The 18,252-nt window shown below is 46.8% G+C and overlaps 1 protein-coding gene across 3 annotated transcripts in view; it reads right to left on the minus strand.

Moving 5' to 3' along the window:
* Window positions 1–233: 233 nt before the first annotated feature.
* The window catches only part of EMILIN1 (elastin microfibril interfacer 1), a 165,345-nt gene continuing 147,326 nt past the window's right edge, over window positions 234–18,252 (minus strand). For 2 of the 3 annotated variants that reach the window (XM_083178996.1, XM_083178997.1), the window contains 2 exons: window positions 7,599–7,733; window positions 234–1,737 (listed from right to left, as the gene is read on the minus strand). In XM_083178996.1, coding sequence (XP_083035122.1) covers window positions 1,403–1,737; window positions 7,599–7,733 — 470 coding nt within the window. In that variant the 3' untranslated portion in view covers window positions 234–1,402. The remainder of the gene's footprint in view (window positions 1,738–7,598; window positions 7,734–18,252) is intronic. The other variant, XR_014471873.1, reaches the window with a different exon arrangement.

The raw sequence follows: 18,252 nt of genomic DNA on the forward strand, positions 1-18,252 counted from the left end.
TGTGTCATTTAGCCCCACCCCTCCTTGAAGAACCGAATTGAGAGATTTGCAGTACTGGGGACGTCTACATCAGGCCCTGCCCCTGCTGCTGACAGTCTTCTCCCAGAGAGGAGATTTTATATGTAGCACCGGCCCTGGTCCCAGTCTCCATTGCTGCCAGAGCAGAGTAATGTGGATTTCTTGATGAGGGAAAGCATATGTCGCTCTATGCAGGAATAATGCAACAGATGTCGAACTGTTGGAAAACTTTTATTGGCCCAAAGCAATTCAGTGATTTCAGATAAGGGAGAAAAGTGACAAATATGCCCCAGATATGTTACAGACATGCTACAGACATGCTCCAGATATGCCCAGACATGTTACAGATATGTTACAGACATGTTACAGATATGTTACACACATGCCCAGACATGCTCCAGATATGCCTCAGACATGTCACACAGATGTTACAGACATGCCCAGACATGTCACAGATATGTCACAGATATGCCCAGACATGTTACAGATATGTTACACACATGCCCAGACATGCCACAGATATGTCACAGATATGCCAAGACATGTTACAGATATGTTACACACATGCCCAGACATGCCACAGATATGTTACAGACATGCTTAGACATGTTACAGACATGTCACAGATATGTTACAGACATGCCCCAGACATGTCGCATACAGTGCACAGTATCTACAATGAAAGGGTTGCAGGTTACTGTAGATTCTCTTTGTATTCACCCCATTTATTGTCATCCAATGATCCCATATGTCCTTGAGGCCAGGTCTATCTAATTCATAGCTTATATCACACTAAATAATTCCATTATTCATAGAACAAGTCCTAATTGATGTATCTTATTGCATGTCCCAGACATTATCCAGGAATATGCATGGGGCAGGGCTGCAGCATTGGAGGAGGAGCTCCATGGTGTCATGTAGGCTTATGTGCTAGTGTGTGTCGGTCATTGTGTATGTGGCCCCAGATGAGCACAACGTAGAAGAACCCCTAGGTGTCTGGACACAATCACCATGTGACCTCTGTTATATGTTATAGTGAGTAATATGTACTATGGGGAATGACAGTCCTCACTCTGACCCCATATGATGAAGATGACAGGATTCTGTACTCTGTCCAGATCCAAAATTACTGCAGGTTCTTAGATGCTCTGTTAGTGCCTTGGGCTGGAATAAGTGGTTATAGGCTGCATCCATATATGCCACCATTGCCGGATTTGGACCGGTGGACACTTGGCATCTGTCCATTAGTATGTTGGTCCTTCATTTTTCTCCTGGGCAATATGACACCTGAAGACTTTATGGAACTGGTCACAGAAACTCCTTTTGCTTCCTGTTTTGCTCATATAGAAAATGATCACCATAAAAAAGACCAAACACATGTGGTCTAGTAGTTGTCCACTTGCCCCTCGTAAAGGAATATCCCACTGAATATTGTCAGAGGCTCATCAGAATATGCCAGTTGCCCTGTCACCAGGTCAATACAGACAGTGTCCCCAGCGACAAGCTGCAGAATAATGTTGAAGACCCCAAGTGAGCCAGTGGTCGTCTTATTTTCTACCAGAGGCTTCTTCTCAAGGCCCTCAGGCTGGTAGCCTGCTGAATCCACACGAGCAATGCCAATGTTAGACTTGGAGAGAACTGCTTCTAGTTTTTCATCTTTGTAGCCAGTTAAGATGACACTAAAGAAATATCGTCCATCCAGTGGGGCCGTGAAGATACCTGGGGAGACAATGTATGTTTTGGTTACCAATACGGACTGATGACCTACCTCTGCAGCTTCCTACTGGCCAAGTGGCTAAAATAATAAATGACCTTAGCAGAACCAAATGTTTCTGGAAATCTCTTGTGTCTACCGTAATTATCTATAATCTTCTGAGTGCTCTGGACTATGCAGTACTTGTACATTAGATACAGTCCATACAAGGCCCAGAGTTCAAACAATGTTAAAGCCATGACTCTCAAAAAGGTTAGATGGGCCACTTCTCATGCTGCTGACCGTGCAGAGCCTTAACACAATGTATGCTGGAGAGGGTGAGGAACCTCAGGATCGTGCTGCAGAGGGTGTGGGGCCTCATGACCATGGTGCAGAGAGTGCTGTGCCTCACGATCATGCTGCAGAGGGTGCAGTGCCTCATGACCATGATGCAGAGGGTGCAGTGCCTCATGACCATGCTGCAGAGGGTGCTGTGCCTCACGATCATGCTGCAGAGGGTGCAGTGCCTCATGACCATGATGCAGAGGGTGCAGTGCTACAGGACCATGCTGCAGAGGGTGCAGTACCTCATGACCATGATGCAGAGGGTATAGTGCCTCATGACCATGATGCAGAGGGTGCTGTGCCTCACGATCATGCTGCAGAGGGTGCAGTGCCTCATGACCATGATGCAGAGGGTGCAGTGCTACAGGATCGTGCTGCAGAGGGTGCAGTACCTCATGACCATGATGCAGATGGTGCAGTGCCTCATGACCATGCTGCAGAGGGTGCTGTGCCTCATGACCATGCTGCAGAGGGTGCAGTACCTCATGACCATGATGCAGAGGGTGCAGTGCCTCATGACCATGCTGCAGAGGGTGCTGTGCCTCATGACCATGATGCAGAGGGTGCAGTGCTACAGGACCATGCTGCAGAGGGTGCAGTACCTCATGACCATGCTGCAGAGGGTGCTGTGCCTCATGACCATGCTGCAGAGGGTGCAGTGCTACAGGACCATGCTGCAGAGGGTGCAGTGCCTCGGGACCATGCTGCAGAGGGTGCAGTGCCTCATGACCATGCTGCAGAGGGTGCAGTACCTCATGACCATGATGCAGAGGGTGCAGTGCCTCATGACCATGCTGCAGAGGGTGCTGTGCCTCATGACCATGATGCAGAGGGTGCAGTGCTACAGGACCATGCTGCAGAGGGTGCAGTGCCTCATGACCATGATGCAGAGGGTGCAGTGCTACAGGATCGTGCTGCAGAGGGTGCAGTGCCTCATGACCATGCTGCAGAGGGTGCTGTGCCTCACGATCATGCTGCAGAGGGTGCAGTGCCTCATGACCATGATGCAGAGGGTGCAGTGCTACAGGACCATGCTGCAGAGGGTGCAGTACCTCATGACCATGATGCAGAGGGTGCAGTGCCTCATGACCATGCTGCAGAGGGTGCTGTGCCTCATGACCATGATGCAGAGGGTGCAGTGCTACAGGACCATGCTGCAGAGGGTGCAGTGCCTCATGACCATGCTGCAGAGGGTGCTGTGCCTCACGATCATGCTGCAGAGGGTGCAGTGCCTCATGACCATGATGCAGAGGGTGCAGTGCTACAGGATCGTGCTGCAGAGGGTGCAGTACCTCATGACCATGATGCAGATGGTGCAGTGCCTCATGACCATGCTGCAGAGGGTGCTGTGCCTCATGACCATGCTGCAGAGGGTGCAGTACCTCATGACCATGATGCAGAGGGTGCAGTGCCTCATGACCATGCTGCAGAGGGTGCTGTGCCTCATGACCATGCTGCAGAGGGTGCAGTGCTACAGGACCATGCTGCAGAGGGTGCAGTGCCTCGGGACCATGCTGCAGAGGGTGCAGTGCCTCATGACCATGCTGCAGAGGGTGCAGTACCTCATGACCATGATGCAGAGGGTGCAGTGCCTCATGACCATGCTGCAGAGGGTGCTGTGCCTCATGACCATGATGCAGAGGGTGCAGTGCTACAGGACCATGCTGCAGAGGGTGCAGTGCCTCATGACCATGATGCAGAGGGTGCAGTGCTACAGGATCGTGCTGCAGAGGGTGCAGTACCTCATGACCATGATGCAGAGGGTGCAGTGCCTCATGACCATGCTGCAGAGGGTGCTGTGCCTCATGACCATGCTGCAGAGGGTGCAGTACCTCATGACCATGATGCAGAGGGTGCAGTGCCTCATGACCATGCTGCAGAGGGTGCTGTGCCTCATGACCATGATGCAGAGGGTGCAGTGCTACAGGACCATGCTGCAGAGGGTGCAGTACCTCATGACCATGATGCAGAGGGCAAGGGGCCTCATGACCATGATGCAGAGGGTGCAGTGCCTCATGACCATGCTGCAGAGGGTGCTGTGCCTCATGACCATGCTGCAGAGGGTGCAGTACCTCATGACCATGATGCAGAGGGTGCAGTGCCTCATGACCATGCTGCAGAGGGTGCTGTGCCTCATGACCATGATGCAGAGGGTGCAGTGCTACAGGACCATGCTGCAGAGGGTGCAGTGCCTCATGACCATGCTGCAGAGGGTGCTGTGCCTCATGACCATGATGCAGAGGGTGCAGTGCTACAGGACCATGCTGCAGAGGGTGCAGTACCTCATGACCATGATGCAGAGGGCAAGGGGCCTCATGACCATGATGCAGAGGGTGCAGTGCCTCACGATCATGCTGCAGAGGGTGCAGTGCCTCATGACCATGCTGCAGAGGGTGCAGTGCCTCGGGACCATGCTGCAGAGGGTGCAGTGCCTCATGACCATGATGCAGAGGGTGTAGTGCATAGGACAATGCTGCAGAGGGTGCAGTGCCTCATGACCATGATGCAGAGGGCAAGGGGCCTCACGACCATGCTGCAGAGGGTGCAGTGCCTCACGATCATGCTGCAGAGGGTGCAGTGCCTCGGGACCATGCTGCAGAGGGTGCAGTGCCTCGGGACCATGCTGCAGAAGTTGCAGTGCCTCGGGACCATGATGCAGAGGGTGCAGTGTCTCATGACCATGCTGCAGAGGGTGCAGTACCTCAGGACCATGCTACAGAGGGTGCAGTGCCTAGGGACCATGCTGCAGAGGGTGCAGTGCCTCGGGACCATGCTGCAGAGGGTGCAGTGCCTTGGGACCATGCTGCAGAGGGTGCAGTGCCTCGGGACCATGCTGCAGAAGGTGCAGTGCCTCGGGACCATGCTGCAGAGGGTGCAGTGCCTCGGGACCATGCTGCAGAGGGTGCAGTGCCTCAGGATCATGCTACAGGGGGTGGGGGCTTTAGACCATTTACTGTTGTGCTTTTAATAAGGGGGCCTATTAATCATTGATAGTTACTTTGTCTTAGGGGGCTACTATGGGCATTACATAGTAACATAGTAATTAAGGCTGAAAAAAGACGTTAGTCCATCAAGATCAACCTATGTAACGTGTAACTACTGACGTGAGTAAGTCATATCTATAGGATTCCCTTAGTGGCCAATAATGCATCCAGTTTGATGTAAATTCATTAACAGTAGTTGCTGTAATCACCCCACCGGCAATGGGTTCATGAATGTTACTGCTCTAATGGTGAAGAATCCTCTTCTTAATTCAGTACGGAATCTCTTTTCCCCGAGCCTCAGTACATGCCCGCGTGTCCTAAGTATAGGCCTGTTACTGACCAATCATCTCCCAGTTCCATATGATTCCCAGTCCTGTATCTGTACATAGTAATCATATCACCTCTCAGCCTCCTTTTCTCCAGTGATAACATATTCAGCCTGGTATAACCTATCTTTGTATTCTAGTGATTCCAGACCAGTTACTAGCTTAGTCGCCCTTCTCTGTACCTGTTCCAATTCATTTATGTCCTTTTTAAGGTGCGGTGCCCAGAACTGAACACAATATTCCAAGTGTGGTCTCACCAATGCCTTGTAAAGAGGCACTATCACATTGGCATCCCTTGAATCCATACCCCTTTTAATGCATGCCAGTGTCCGGTTTGGTTTTGCTGCTGCACTTGAGCAGTGCGCACTATTACCCAATTATTCTTCTATGATGACCCCCAAGTCCTTCTCTACAGCAGAATTTCCTATAATAACTCCATTTAGCCTATAAGTAGCTTGTTCATTTTTGTTCCCATAATTACATTACATTTTTCAATGTTAAACTGCATTTCCACCTTTCCAGTTTATTTAAATCACTTTGTAGTGTTTCCACATCCCCTTCGGAGTTAATTTCCTTACTGAACTTCGTGTCGTCTGCAAATATTGCAGTTTTACTCGCTATGTCACTTCCAATATCATTAATAGTAAGCCACCAATGCTCAATATCACTCCACAGATATTACGCATCACTGCTGCCTGCCACTACAGTCATCTTAGGGATTATTTCTTATTATGATGTTATAGAATTTATAAAAACAATATATGTTGTGACCAATGAAATCCCACTGGACCTTGTTATGCATTATAACCTATGGCACAATTTCGGTATACAGAGCGTTGTGTACTAGGTGTATTGTTATGTCATGTTATTAGGGGCTGACATGATATATGGAGCAGAGAGGCTTTGGAATGTCCCATTGAGCTCTGTTTTCACCACCACGTGACATGATGAGACCCTGCCCATCACACTTTGCAAGCAAACAGGAAAAAAATGAAGTTTACACTAGCGCTTCTGTCTAAGCTTTTGGTGGATTTAATTGGGGGATGCAGAGTGTGAGAATTCCCTATATTTGTGACTACCAGCGCCAGCCACTACCAGCCAGGGGGAGCGCACGGTGTGGAGTACCCCCACCATATTGCCAAACATCCAGACATGAAAAAAAGATATAGAAATAAATTCAAGATAAAATGTACCTTTAATTCTTATTTGTAATAAAACTGTTTAAGTGAAATATCTACCACATAAACTATTGAATAAATTATGAATTTCTAGAAAAAAAAATGTTTAAATAGCAGTAAAATAAGAATTCTAAAAATATACATATATTCAAGATATACTGCTGCCATGCATTAGCAGTTCATTACTGCATAAAGGGCAGAAAAATACATTTAATCTTGAAGATTCTGAAAAAGTCCAACTAATAATAAAAATCGATACAATATCAGCAAATTTAGCTAAATGGTAATAATATAGAGGAACTGGACAGAATTCACACTGCCAGATAACCCACGCCATAATAATAAAAAAAAACTTGCATATCAAAGCAAAATTATATGCGACAATAGAACTACCCAAATGAAGACAGTGGAATAATAATATAATAGAGGAACTGGACCGAATTTACCCTGACAGATAACCCAGAATAAGCACTTATATGAGATTATATGCTATACTCATACACACACTATGCCAGAAAACTTCCACAAATTAACACTGAAACAGATAAAATTATAAACACAACTACAGCACGTGCAATTTTTCTAGAAATTCATAATTTATTCAATCATTTATGTGGTAGATATTTCACTTAAACGGTTTTATTACAAATAAGAATAAAAGGTACATTTTATCCTGAATTTATTTCTATCAGTGACAATCCTTTTATCTTTCTCTCATGTATAAAGTTATTGTCTATGGCAGCCCCCAACTCTGATTTTACTGTAATTCACACAGCAACTAAAACTGGGGCAATGAAAATCCTACTTAGAAATACTAGTGCGGGAGTAGCCTCATTTCCCCTTTCTCAGTACAAACAGCCAGACAGTATGGCGCTGCATTATTTTCTTACTGGCGCACTACAGGTCCTGGTATCCCCTGACATAAACACTTGGACTGGTTGCCAGGGAAACCCTGGGTGTCGTGGCTTGTGAGTAGTTGATGCTATGACAAATTAGGGCTTTGATTCATATGTTCTATGATAACTCACAACTATAAGAGGAAGCCGTTACGTACCTGTTAATGGATCATAGGCGTCCCCATCATTCACCAAAATTTTGTCAAACGCAATGGTTCCTGGCTCTGGTAAGGGGACAGTGAGAGCCGCAGAAAAGGAGAGTTGCGGAACTTCAGCCGGGACACCAATCAGGCCTGAATTCACAGAAAGACATAGAAGCTGTTACAGTGTCCTTATTATCTGATGATTCCCATTACATACAGATACATAGTTATATAAAGATGTGGGTCCATCAAGTTCAACCTTGCTTGGTGTATGATATGATGGAAAGCAATATACCTTTTTATTTCATTTATAAAACATATTGAAACTGTTTAAGAAATATACATAAAAATAACAGGAACGATCCCTGTGTAGTGGCAGAGCCGGCTTTAGCCTAAATGACGCCCTAGGCAAGATTTTGGCATGTGCCCCCTAGCACCGCCACTAGTTCCGCCTCTGACCCTGCTCCCCTTTTCCAGCACCAGCACCCCTCATTATAGCAGTCATCATTTTGGTGCTCCTACCCGCAATATTTTAAATAGAAACAGTGCACACATTCGGTGCTCAGCCCAAACAGGGGTGCGATCTCACTGGGAAGGGGCATGGCCACACAATAGTACCCCCAATTCAAATTATGCCACACAGTAGTGCAACTTTATTCACATTATGTCATGCGATGGTGTCCCTTATTCACGTTACATCACACACAGTAGTACCACTTTACCTTATACACATTATTCCTCACATTATTCACATTATACCCTTAGAAAAAAATCCTGAGAAAATATTGTATTTTAAGCACCTCCATGGCCACACTGCAACCCGGCACAAAGCAGTGTGTGCTGGGCAGAGGAGAAGAGCTGCAGCTGCTGCTGTCACTTAAGGGGAGGGGGCCTGGGGCCCCCACTGGGCCCTTCCATCAGACTTTGGCCTGGGTAATTTGTACCGCCTACCTGCATACGGAATGCTATGTTCCAGTGATTTCCATCAATACACTATTTCATATGCAGATACAGCCTGAATCACACACAGAATATAGGCATGCTGCATATCATTTTAATCAGCAGAAGCTGATGCCCCTAGGCATTCCAAATGCCCTAGGCAATTGCCTAGATTGCCTATGCCTAAGGCCGGCTCTGTGTAGTGATCCATGTTAGTAACATACTGTAGTAACATACACAGTAACATAGTAATTAATGCTGAAAAAAGATGTTAGTCCATCAAGTTCATCCTATCTAAATTGTAACTACGGACTTGAGTAAGTCATATCTATAGGATTCCCTTAGTGGCCAAAAATGCATCCAGTTTTGATATAAATTCAGTAACAGTAGTCGCTGTAACCACCCCACCGGCAATGAGTTCCAGAATGTTACTGCTCCAATGGTGAAGAATCCTCTTCTTAATTCAGTACGGAATTGATTTTCCTCGAGCCTCAGTACATGCCCGCGTGTCCTAAGTATAGGCCTCTTACTGACCAATCATCTCCCAGTTCCATATGATTCCCAATCCTGTATTTGTACATACTAATCATATCACCTCTCACCTTCATTTCTCCGGTGAGAACACATTCAGCCTGGTTAACCTATGTTTGTATTCTAGGGATTTGAGACCTGTTACTAGCTTAGTCACCCTTCTCTGTACCTGTTCCAATTCATTTATATCTTTCCTAAGGTGCGGTGCCTAGAACTGAACACAAAAGTGTGGTCTCACCAATGCCTTGGTAGTGATCTGTACATCTGCTATTACTCCATACTGATGCCCAGGATGTGCAAAGGTTCCTACAGGTCTCCAATATTGTAGACTAGCTAGTCTCCTGGTGCAATTCCACCCTTTATATGCTACAGCGAATGGAGGAACAGCAATCATCCATCCAAGCCGATACAACAAGCCACAACATAGGGAATCTACCTTAGTCCAGCACAGTGGAGAAAACTTTCCATTTTATTTCAGGTACTGAAACCATTTGAAGCAGCAACCAATGAAGTCCGTCAGGTGATTCCCTTAAATAAACTACTGGAAAAGCAGCAAGAGAAACTGAATGATGAGTTTAAACAAAACATTTCTGATAAGTATGTTGGTCTTGTCAATCAAGGTCTTTATTCGCCTCCCCAGGCATAGGCAAACTAGGCAAAATTACAGTGGCCAGTTGCTGTCTGCAGGTCACTTAACAGTGCCTGTCTGCTCTAGCTGTGAGCCCAGTGGTGAAGTCCCTTCCTGCCACTGTTAGACCCAGAATGCTGGGGCAAGGCACATCATTGTGCATTGTATTATGGGAGTGGCCAGGAACACAGAAGAGCAGCATCATGAGTCAGCCAGTTACTGAGCTCTGCTGCTGGGGGGACATGGGACAGTGAGTAGTAGGCAAATAAATGACTTATGTGAAAAGGGCCATTACTATGTACAGTGTAAAGGGGCATTACTGTGTAATGGGGGGCATTACTGTGTAATGGGGGGCATTACTGTGTAATGGGGGCATTACTGTGTGGAATATGTAAGGGGAATTTCTGTGTGTGTAAAGACGCATTATTCCTAGTTGGCATATGTAAATTGAATGAGTGTGTGGGTATAAAGTGGCATTACTGAGTGGCATGTAATCGGCAATACTACTACGTCCCATATTCAATGCGGCCGGTGAGGGGGTTAAATGGCGGGGATCGCAGAAAACAAGCGATCTTTGCTGTCTAACCCCCTCGCCGGCCACTCACCCTATTCTACATTCCAGGAGAATCCTCGCTGTCACAGGACGGTGAGGATTCCCCCAAACAGCGAGGCTCGTGGCTACTGCAGGGAGCCTGCTGCATTTAGCCGCGAGTCTCGCTGTTTCAGGGGCCGCATACGCCGATTCCCCATTGCTCCAAAAACGTAGTGAGAGGGAATCGGTGTATGCAGGGGGTCAGTTGACTACTGACAGGGTGAGCTGGCACAGCTCGCCCCCCGGGCATTGAATATACCCTTATGTGGCATTATGTGTTTAAGGTGTAATAATGTGTGGCTTAAGGAGCACAACAGGATTGCGTAATGTCAATGTGGAGCACTGTGGGGTGGTGCAATGTGAATATGAAGCACTGTGGGTGGGAGATAGTGAATAAGGAGAACTATGGGGTGGCGCAGTTTGAAAAAGGTGGCATAATGTAATTATGGAGCACTACATTGTGGTACAATGTGAATATGCAGTGCTATTTGGTGGCGCAATGTGAATAAAGAGCATAATTGGCTGGTGCAATGTGATACAGAGCACTACAGGGTGGTGTATTGTGAAATGGAAGCACTGTATGGTTGGCACAGTGTGACTAGGGAGCACTACATGGTGGTTTAATGTGAAAAGGGAGCCCTATTTGGATGGCACAGTGTAAATATGGAGCACTGTGGCTTGTGTAATGTGAATAAGGAGCACTAGAAGGTGGCACAGTGTGAATAAGGAGCACTACGTGGTGGCATAATGTAAATAAGGAGCACTATAGAGTGGCTTAACGTGTAAGGTAAAGGGATACTTCTTTGAGATGTAACATAATTAAGGGGCACTATTAAGTGATGTAATGTGTATAAGGGGCACTATCATGTGATGTAGTTTACATAAGATTGCAATACTGTGTGGCATTTTATTCTCAGTAAGTACACCCCATTTTTGTGTCACACACTGCCCCCTTTTGAAAAATGGGTGGTGGGGTTGCCCATGCTGTCGCAGGACACCAAATTGAGGATTACTATGGCTGATGTGTGTTGCTGGCTGCTGCGATCTGTGCTGATGAGTGATGGGTGCTTTGCTGGGAGAGGGTTACTGGGTCAGAGGTGGAACTAGCAATGATGCCTAGGACCGGCTCTGGGTAACATCTTGCAATCGGACAATCATGCTTGTTCCTAGGTTTAAGTTGTATATTGGCATTTGCAAGCGCACATTCCTTCGCATGAGGGCAATGTTTTTTGATTGCGCATTTCTGTGTATGTGCATGAGCTGGGTGCTCGCACTCAACCTTGCAGCTGCTGGTGGGGAGGTACGTGGTGGCCCGTTAGCATATGGTAAAAAGATGTGGGAGGGTCCCAGTGGCATGCGAATGGGTATTTATGTGAAACATCCATTCGTAGCAAGTGCAAACATATACACCTTGCGAATGGTGGCCTGGCGTACTCGCAAGTATGCAAATTCAAATCCGAGTGAATGAACCAGGATAACCCCCATAATGTCATTCTTTCCAACTGACACAGATCTTAAGTGATGCAAAGAATTCATTGTAAGCAAGTATCACACCACATGGGGATGTCTCCTGCAACTGCTACTGCCAAGTACCCAAAGACCCACTGGTGATAGGGATGAGTCTACTCAGTGACAGATTATTATAACGGCATCTGGTCAGGCGTAATAGCATTGCCCTACATTAGTGACACTTGTACAGTGACTCCACCTTATACTGTATGGTAACCACACATAGAATGTTGAGGATTAATTGAAATGACATTCTATGAATGAGCAAGTTAGACAGTACCTTTGAATACTAGAAGGAAAAAAGCCAATGGATCCCCTTTAACAAACTCACTATGTTTTACTTATGCTGCCCACCCTCCAGTGTGTACACGGAAAGAGTGTTTAGCACTTCGAGGAGGCTTGGTAGAGATTGGCGTATGCTACTTCCTCAAAATATGGAAAAGCTTTCCCATCCATTACATCAAAGTACAGACACTGTAATGGTGGATTCCAGCGGAGTGAGTTCAAATTGTGCGATGGTGCGATGATGATACTGAGACAGATAATAATGAATAAAGATCAAAAAGACGAGGAGTGTTTTTGGCAAAACCGGAAAACAAAAACATAACGAGGGCAGTTTTTCAAAACAACCTCAAAACTTGGATTTGCCCTTAAACTCTCCCTATGAGGTGTGTAACCAGAAGTTTGTGGGCCCCCATGCTGTGCAAGTCATTCCCTTTGCTACCTATAAAAGTGGTTACACTCTTCATTTTGATCTTTCAGATTGGATTAGAAGTCTATAAAATAAAAAATAAACCCAGCCACGGGAGCAGATCACTGAATTTGGGTCTCAGTTACAATCCCATGATACATAACCTTGCCCATGGAAACAAGACATGAGAAACTACAGAGTGGGGAGGCTGCAGGAGATACAGACATGAGAAACCACAGAGGAGAGAAAGGCTGCATGTTGGGTTGCCACCTCACTCACCATCGATTCCTGGAGACACCCCCCCCCTCACCCTGTAGGAGAGCCAGACAAGAGAAACCTTGGCGGATAGAGAGGCAGTAGGAGATACAGACATGAGAAACCTCGTAGGTTAGAGAGGCTGCTGGTAGGATTGCCACCTCACTCACCGCCGATTCCTGGAGATCCCCCCCCCCCCCCTCAGCCTAATGCGCGCGTGCTCCAGGAGAAGTGGGCGTGGCCTCATGAAGTGGCCGTGGACTATTCTAAAAGTGGGTGTGGTCTCTGTAAACATCGGTGTGGCATTATAAGACAGTTTCTCTGTTTAACCCTGAGCGCGGCCAATTCATTTAACACTATATATACACATGTGTATATATATATATATATATATACTATACGTGTGTGTGTGTGTGTGTGTGTGTGTGTGTGTGTGTGTGTGTATATATATATATATATATATATATATATATATATATATAATAGGAGAAGACTGTGTCACTCGGGACTGGTTCAATAACAAACAACTCATAGCCAGACAATGGTTAAGTTGATGTTTCAGCCCTCAGGCTTTTATCAAAACAGCTTACATAAAGCCTGAGGGCTGAAACGTCAACTTAACCATTGTCTGGCTATGAGTTGTTTGTTATTGAACCAGTCCCGAGTGACGCAGTCTTCTCCTATTATCTACATGGGACAGCATTGCCTGTACTTATACTGAAGGCATCGGGCAAAAAGTTTCCTTCTGGAGTTGAGTGCCAGCGTTTTTGCACAATTATATATATATATATATATATATATATATATATTTATATATATGTTTTGTTATGCTGAGCCTAAAGATGGGTCAATAAAGTCCCAAAAGCTTGCCAAAAGACCCATGTAGTCGGCGTCTTTTATTCTGTAAGACAAGGACTGGAGAGTGCAGTTCCCTCGTCAGATATATATATATATATATATATATATATATATATATATATATATATATATATATATATATATGTATATATATACTGTACATATGTATATGCATGTATAATATACATATATATACACATACATGTAGGACACCAGCCCATGTACTGCAGGGTTACACTTCAGGGGAGGCGGCAGTACAAGCCCCAGCATGCCATGTCCCTGGGCAGCCACATGTGGGACCCTTACATAACCCCCACCCATGATAAGGACTGCACTTACTATCCACTGACCCTATTCACTGCTGCTGCTGGTAATCTGAACTTCACAGGACTCCCTCCATACAGTGACAGCTGCTCCACCCCCTCTGAGTCCCTGCACCCTGCTTTGCACTGCCAATGACTGTGTCCCTGTCATCTCCAGAGTCCTCACGAACAGGGCACTCAGCAGAGCACTGAGTCTCTCTGTTACAGCAGAAGTAAGGGGAGAGAACAGGAGACAATGGGGTAAGTGCTGCCCCCTTCTGGGCTAGAAGCCCGGCGGCAAATTACTCATTATCTCAGCACTGCGGGGGCCATTGCTGGGCAACCGCAAGACACCTTCCCCCTTTCCCTCAGCAACAGCACGGACGGCCCTGGCACTGGGGAGAGACTATGGAGGGCTGGAGGCTTTTCTAGACACTCGGATTCCAGGAGAATCCTGGAATCCGGGAGACTGGAAAAGCCTCCTTGAGGGTTGTCACCAAAAAATGGGAGAATCCCAGGAGAGGTGGCAACCCTAGCTACAGGAGATGGAGGATGCACTCCTTCAAAGACAATAGAATTTTTTGGGGGGAAATATTCCTTTTCTATACTTTTAAAAGGTGGAAGCTCCTCTTATCTTTATTAGCATAGGTTGGATAAGGAGACAGCCACTGTTTGTGGCTGTCTCCTTATCCAACCTATGCTAATAAAGATAAGAGGAGCTTCCACCTTTTAAAAGTATAGAAAAGGAATATTCTCCCCCCCCCCCCCCCAAAATTGTTTTTCTATTGTCTTTGAAGGAGTGCATCCAAAACAAATTCTTTTTTTCTTTTTGTTCTTGTCCTAATCTCTATATTTGGGATAGCACCCCCACTGGTGTCTACAAACACCAAGTGGACCCCTCACCCACAAAATAAGGGTGCTAATTGATTTGTGTGTGCAGAACTCCCAAAACCCATATACTCTACAGGAGATGGAGACAGGAGAACCCTCAGAGGATAGAGAGGCTGCCTGATATAGAGACATGAGCAACTACAGAAAATAGAGAGGCTGCATGAGATACTGTAAAGACATGAGTAACTACAGAGGAGAGAGAGGTTGCAAGAGAAAAAGACAGTAGAAACTTTGGAGGAGAGAGAGAGAGGCTGCAGGAGATAAAGACATGAGACACCTCAGAGAAGATAGGCTGCAGGAGATGCAGACATGAGAAACCTCGGAGGAGAGAGAGAGAGAGAGAGAGAGAGAGAGAGAGAGAGAGAGAGAGACTGCAGGCGAGCAAGTGCCTAGAGCAGTGGTTCCCAAACTTTTTTGACTCATGGCACCCTAGAGCATCAACATTTTTTCAAGGCACCCCTAGGCAAAATGTTTCTTATTGCAAAATACATAAACAAATATTAAATTAAGTAAATAGTGTTTAAGTTTAATCATTTTGGTCAGTTATGTGGTAAGGAACAGGATTTGCGTCTATTTGTCCACATTGATGGCCACAAGCACTGGTTTTGAATATTACATTAAAAATAAATAATTTAAATTGGTCTTGGACTTTCAACCCAAGGCACCCCTGCAAGAATCTCGGGTCACCCCAGGATGCCTAGGCCCACAGTTGGAGAACCACTGGCATAGAGAGAGGCTGAAAGAGATTTAGAAAGCTCGCAGGAGAGAAAGAGGCTGCAGGAGATACAGACATGAGAAACCTCAGAGGAGAGAGAGGCTGCAGGAGACACAGACATGAGAACCCTCAGAGGAGAGAGGCTGCAGGAGATACAGACATGAGAAACCTCAGAGGAGAGAGAAGCTGCAGGAGATACAGACATGAGAAACCTCAGACCAGAGAGAAGCTGCAGGAGACACAGACATGAGAACCCTCAGAGGAGAGAGAGGCTGCAGGAGAGTTAGAACGCTCGCAGGAGAGAAAGACTGCAGGAAATACAGAAATGAGAAACCTCAGAGGAGAGAGAGGCTGCAGGAGACACAGACATGAGAACCCTCAGAGGAGAGAGGCTGCAGGAGATACAGACATGAGAAACCTCAGAGGAGAGAGAAGCTGCAGGAGATACAGACATGAGAAACCTCAGACCAGAGAGAAGCTGCAGGAGACACAGACATGAGAACCCTCAGAGGAGAGAGAGGCTGCAGGAGATTTAGAAAGCTTGCAGGAGAGAAAGACTGCAGGAAATACAGAAAAGAGAAACCTCAGATGAGAGAGAGGCTGCAGGAGATACAGACATGAGCAACATCAGAGGAGAGAGAGGCTGCAGTAGATGTAGACATGAGAAACCTCAGAGGAGAGAGAGAGTGAAGGCGATAAAGACATGCGAAACCTCGGAGGAGAGAGAAGCTGCAGGAGATATAGACATGAGAAACCTCAGAGGAGAGAGAAGCTGAAGGAGATACAGACATGAGAAACCTAAGAGGAGAGAGACTGCAGGAGATACAGACATGACAAAACTCAGAGGAGAGAGAGGATGCAGGAGATACAGATATGAGAAACCTCAGAGGAGAGAGACTGCAGGAGATACAGACATGAGAAACCTCAGAGGAGAGAGAGGCTTCAGGAGATACAGATATGAAAAACCTCGGAGGAGAGAGACTGCAGGAGATACAGACATGAGAAACCTCGGAGGAGAGAGAAGCTGCAGGAGATACAGACATGAGAAACCTCAGAGGAGAGATAGGCTGCAGGAGACACAAGACATGAGAAACCTCGGAGGAGAGAGAGGCTGCAGTAGATGCAGACATGAGAACCCTCAGAGGAGAGAGAAGCTGCAGGAGATACAGACATGAGAAACCTCAGTGGAGAGAGAGGCTGCAGGAGATACAGACATGAGAACCCTCAGAGGAGAGAGAGGTTGCAGGAGATACAGATATGAGAACCCTCGGAGGACAGAGAAGCTGCAGGATATACAGATATGAGTACCCTCGGAGGACAGAGAGAAGCTGCAGGAGATACAGATATGAGAACCCTCGGAGGAGAGAGATTCTGCAGGTGATACAGATATGAGAACCCTCGGAGGAGAGAGAGGCTGCAGGAGAGACAGACATGAGAAACCTCAGAGGAGAGAGAGGCTGCAGGAGATACAGATATGAGAACCCTCGGAGGAGAGAGAGGCTGCAGGAGATACAGACATGAGAACCCTCAGAGGAGAGAGAAGCTGCAGGAGATACAGACATGAATACCCTCAAAGGAGAGAGAGGCTACAGGAGATACAGACATGAATACCCTCAGAGGAGAGAGAGGCTACAGGAGATACAGACATGAGAACCCTCGGAGGAGAGAGAGGCTGCAGGAGATACAGACATGAGAACCCTCAGAGGAGAGAGAGGCTGCAGGAGATACAGACATGAGAAACCTTGGAGGAGAGAGAGGCTGCAGGAGATACAGACAAGAGAACCCTCAGAGGAGAGAGAGGCTGCAGGAGATACAGATATGAGAACCCTCGGAGGAGAGAGAGGCTGCAGGAGATACAGACATGAGAACCCTCAGAGGAGAGAGAGGCTGCAGGAGATACAGACATGAGAACCCTAGGAGGAGAGAGAGGCTGCAGGAGATACATACATGAGAACCCTCGGAGGACAGATAAGCTGCAGGAGATACAGACATGAGATCCCTCAGAGGAGAGAGAGGCTGCAGGAGATACAGATATGAGAACCCTCGGAGGACAGATAAGCTGCAGGAGATACAGATATGAGAACCCTCGGAGGAGAGAGAGGCTGCAGGAGATACAGACATGAGAAACCTCAGAAGAGAGAGAGGCTGCAGGAGATACAGATATGAGAACCCTCGGAGGACAGATAAGCTGCAGGAGATACAGACATGAATACCCTCAAAGGAGAGAGAGGCTACAGGAGATACAGACATGAATACCCTCAGAGGAGAGAGAGGCTACAGGAGATACAGACATGAGAACCCTCGGAGGAGAGAGAGGCTGCAGGAGATACAGACATGAGAACCCTCAGAGGAGAGGGAGGCTGCAGGAGATACAGACATGAGAACCCTCAGAGGAGAGAGAGGCTACAGGAGATACAGACATGAGAACCCTCGGAGGACAGATAAGCTGCAGGAGATACAGACATGAGATCCCTCAGAGGAGAGAGAGGCTGCAGGAGATACAGATATGAGAACCCTTGGAGGACAGATAAGCTGCAGGAGATACAGATATGAGAACCCTCGGAGGAGAGAGAGGCTGCAGGAGATACAGACATGAGATCCCTCAGAGGACAGATAAGCTGCAGGAGATACAGACATGAGATCCCTCAGAGGAGAGAGAGGCTGCAGGAGATACAGATATGAGAACCCTCGGAGGACAGATAAGCTGCAGGAGATACAGATATGAGAACCCTCGGAGGAGAGAGAGGCTGCAGGAGAT

Source organism: Crinia signifera, chromosome 3 (assembly GCF_055691185.1).
Source record: "Crinia signifera chromosome 3, ASM5569118v1, whole genome shotgun sequence".
In the NCBI taxonomy this organism is placed as follows: domain Eukaryota; kingdom Metazoa; phylum Chordata; class Amphibia; order Anura; family Myobatrachidae; genus Crinia; species Crinia signifera.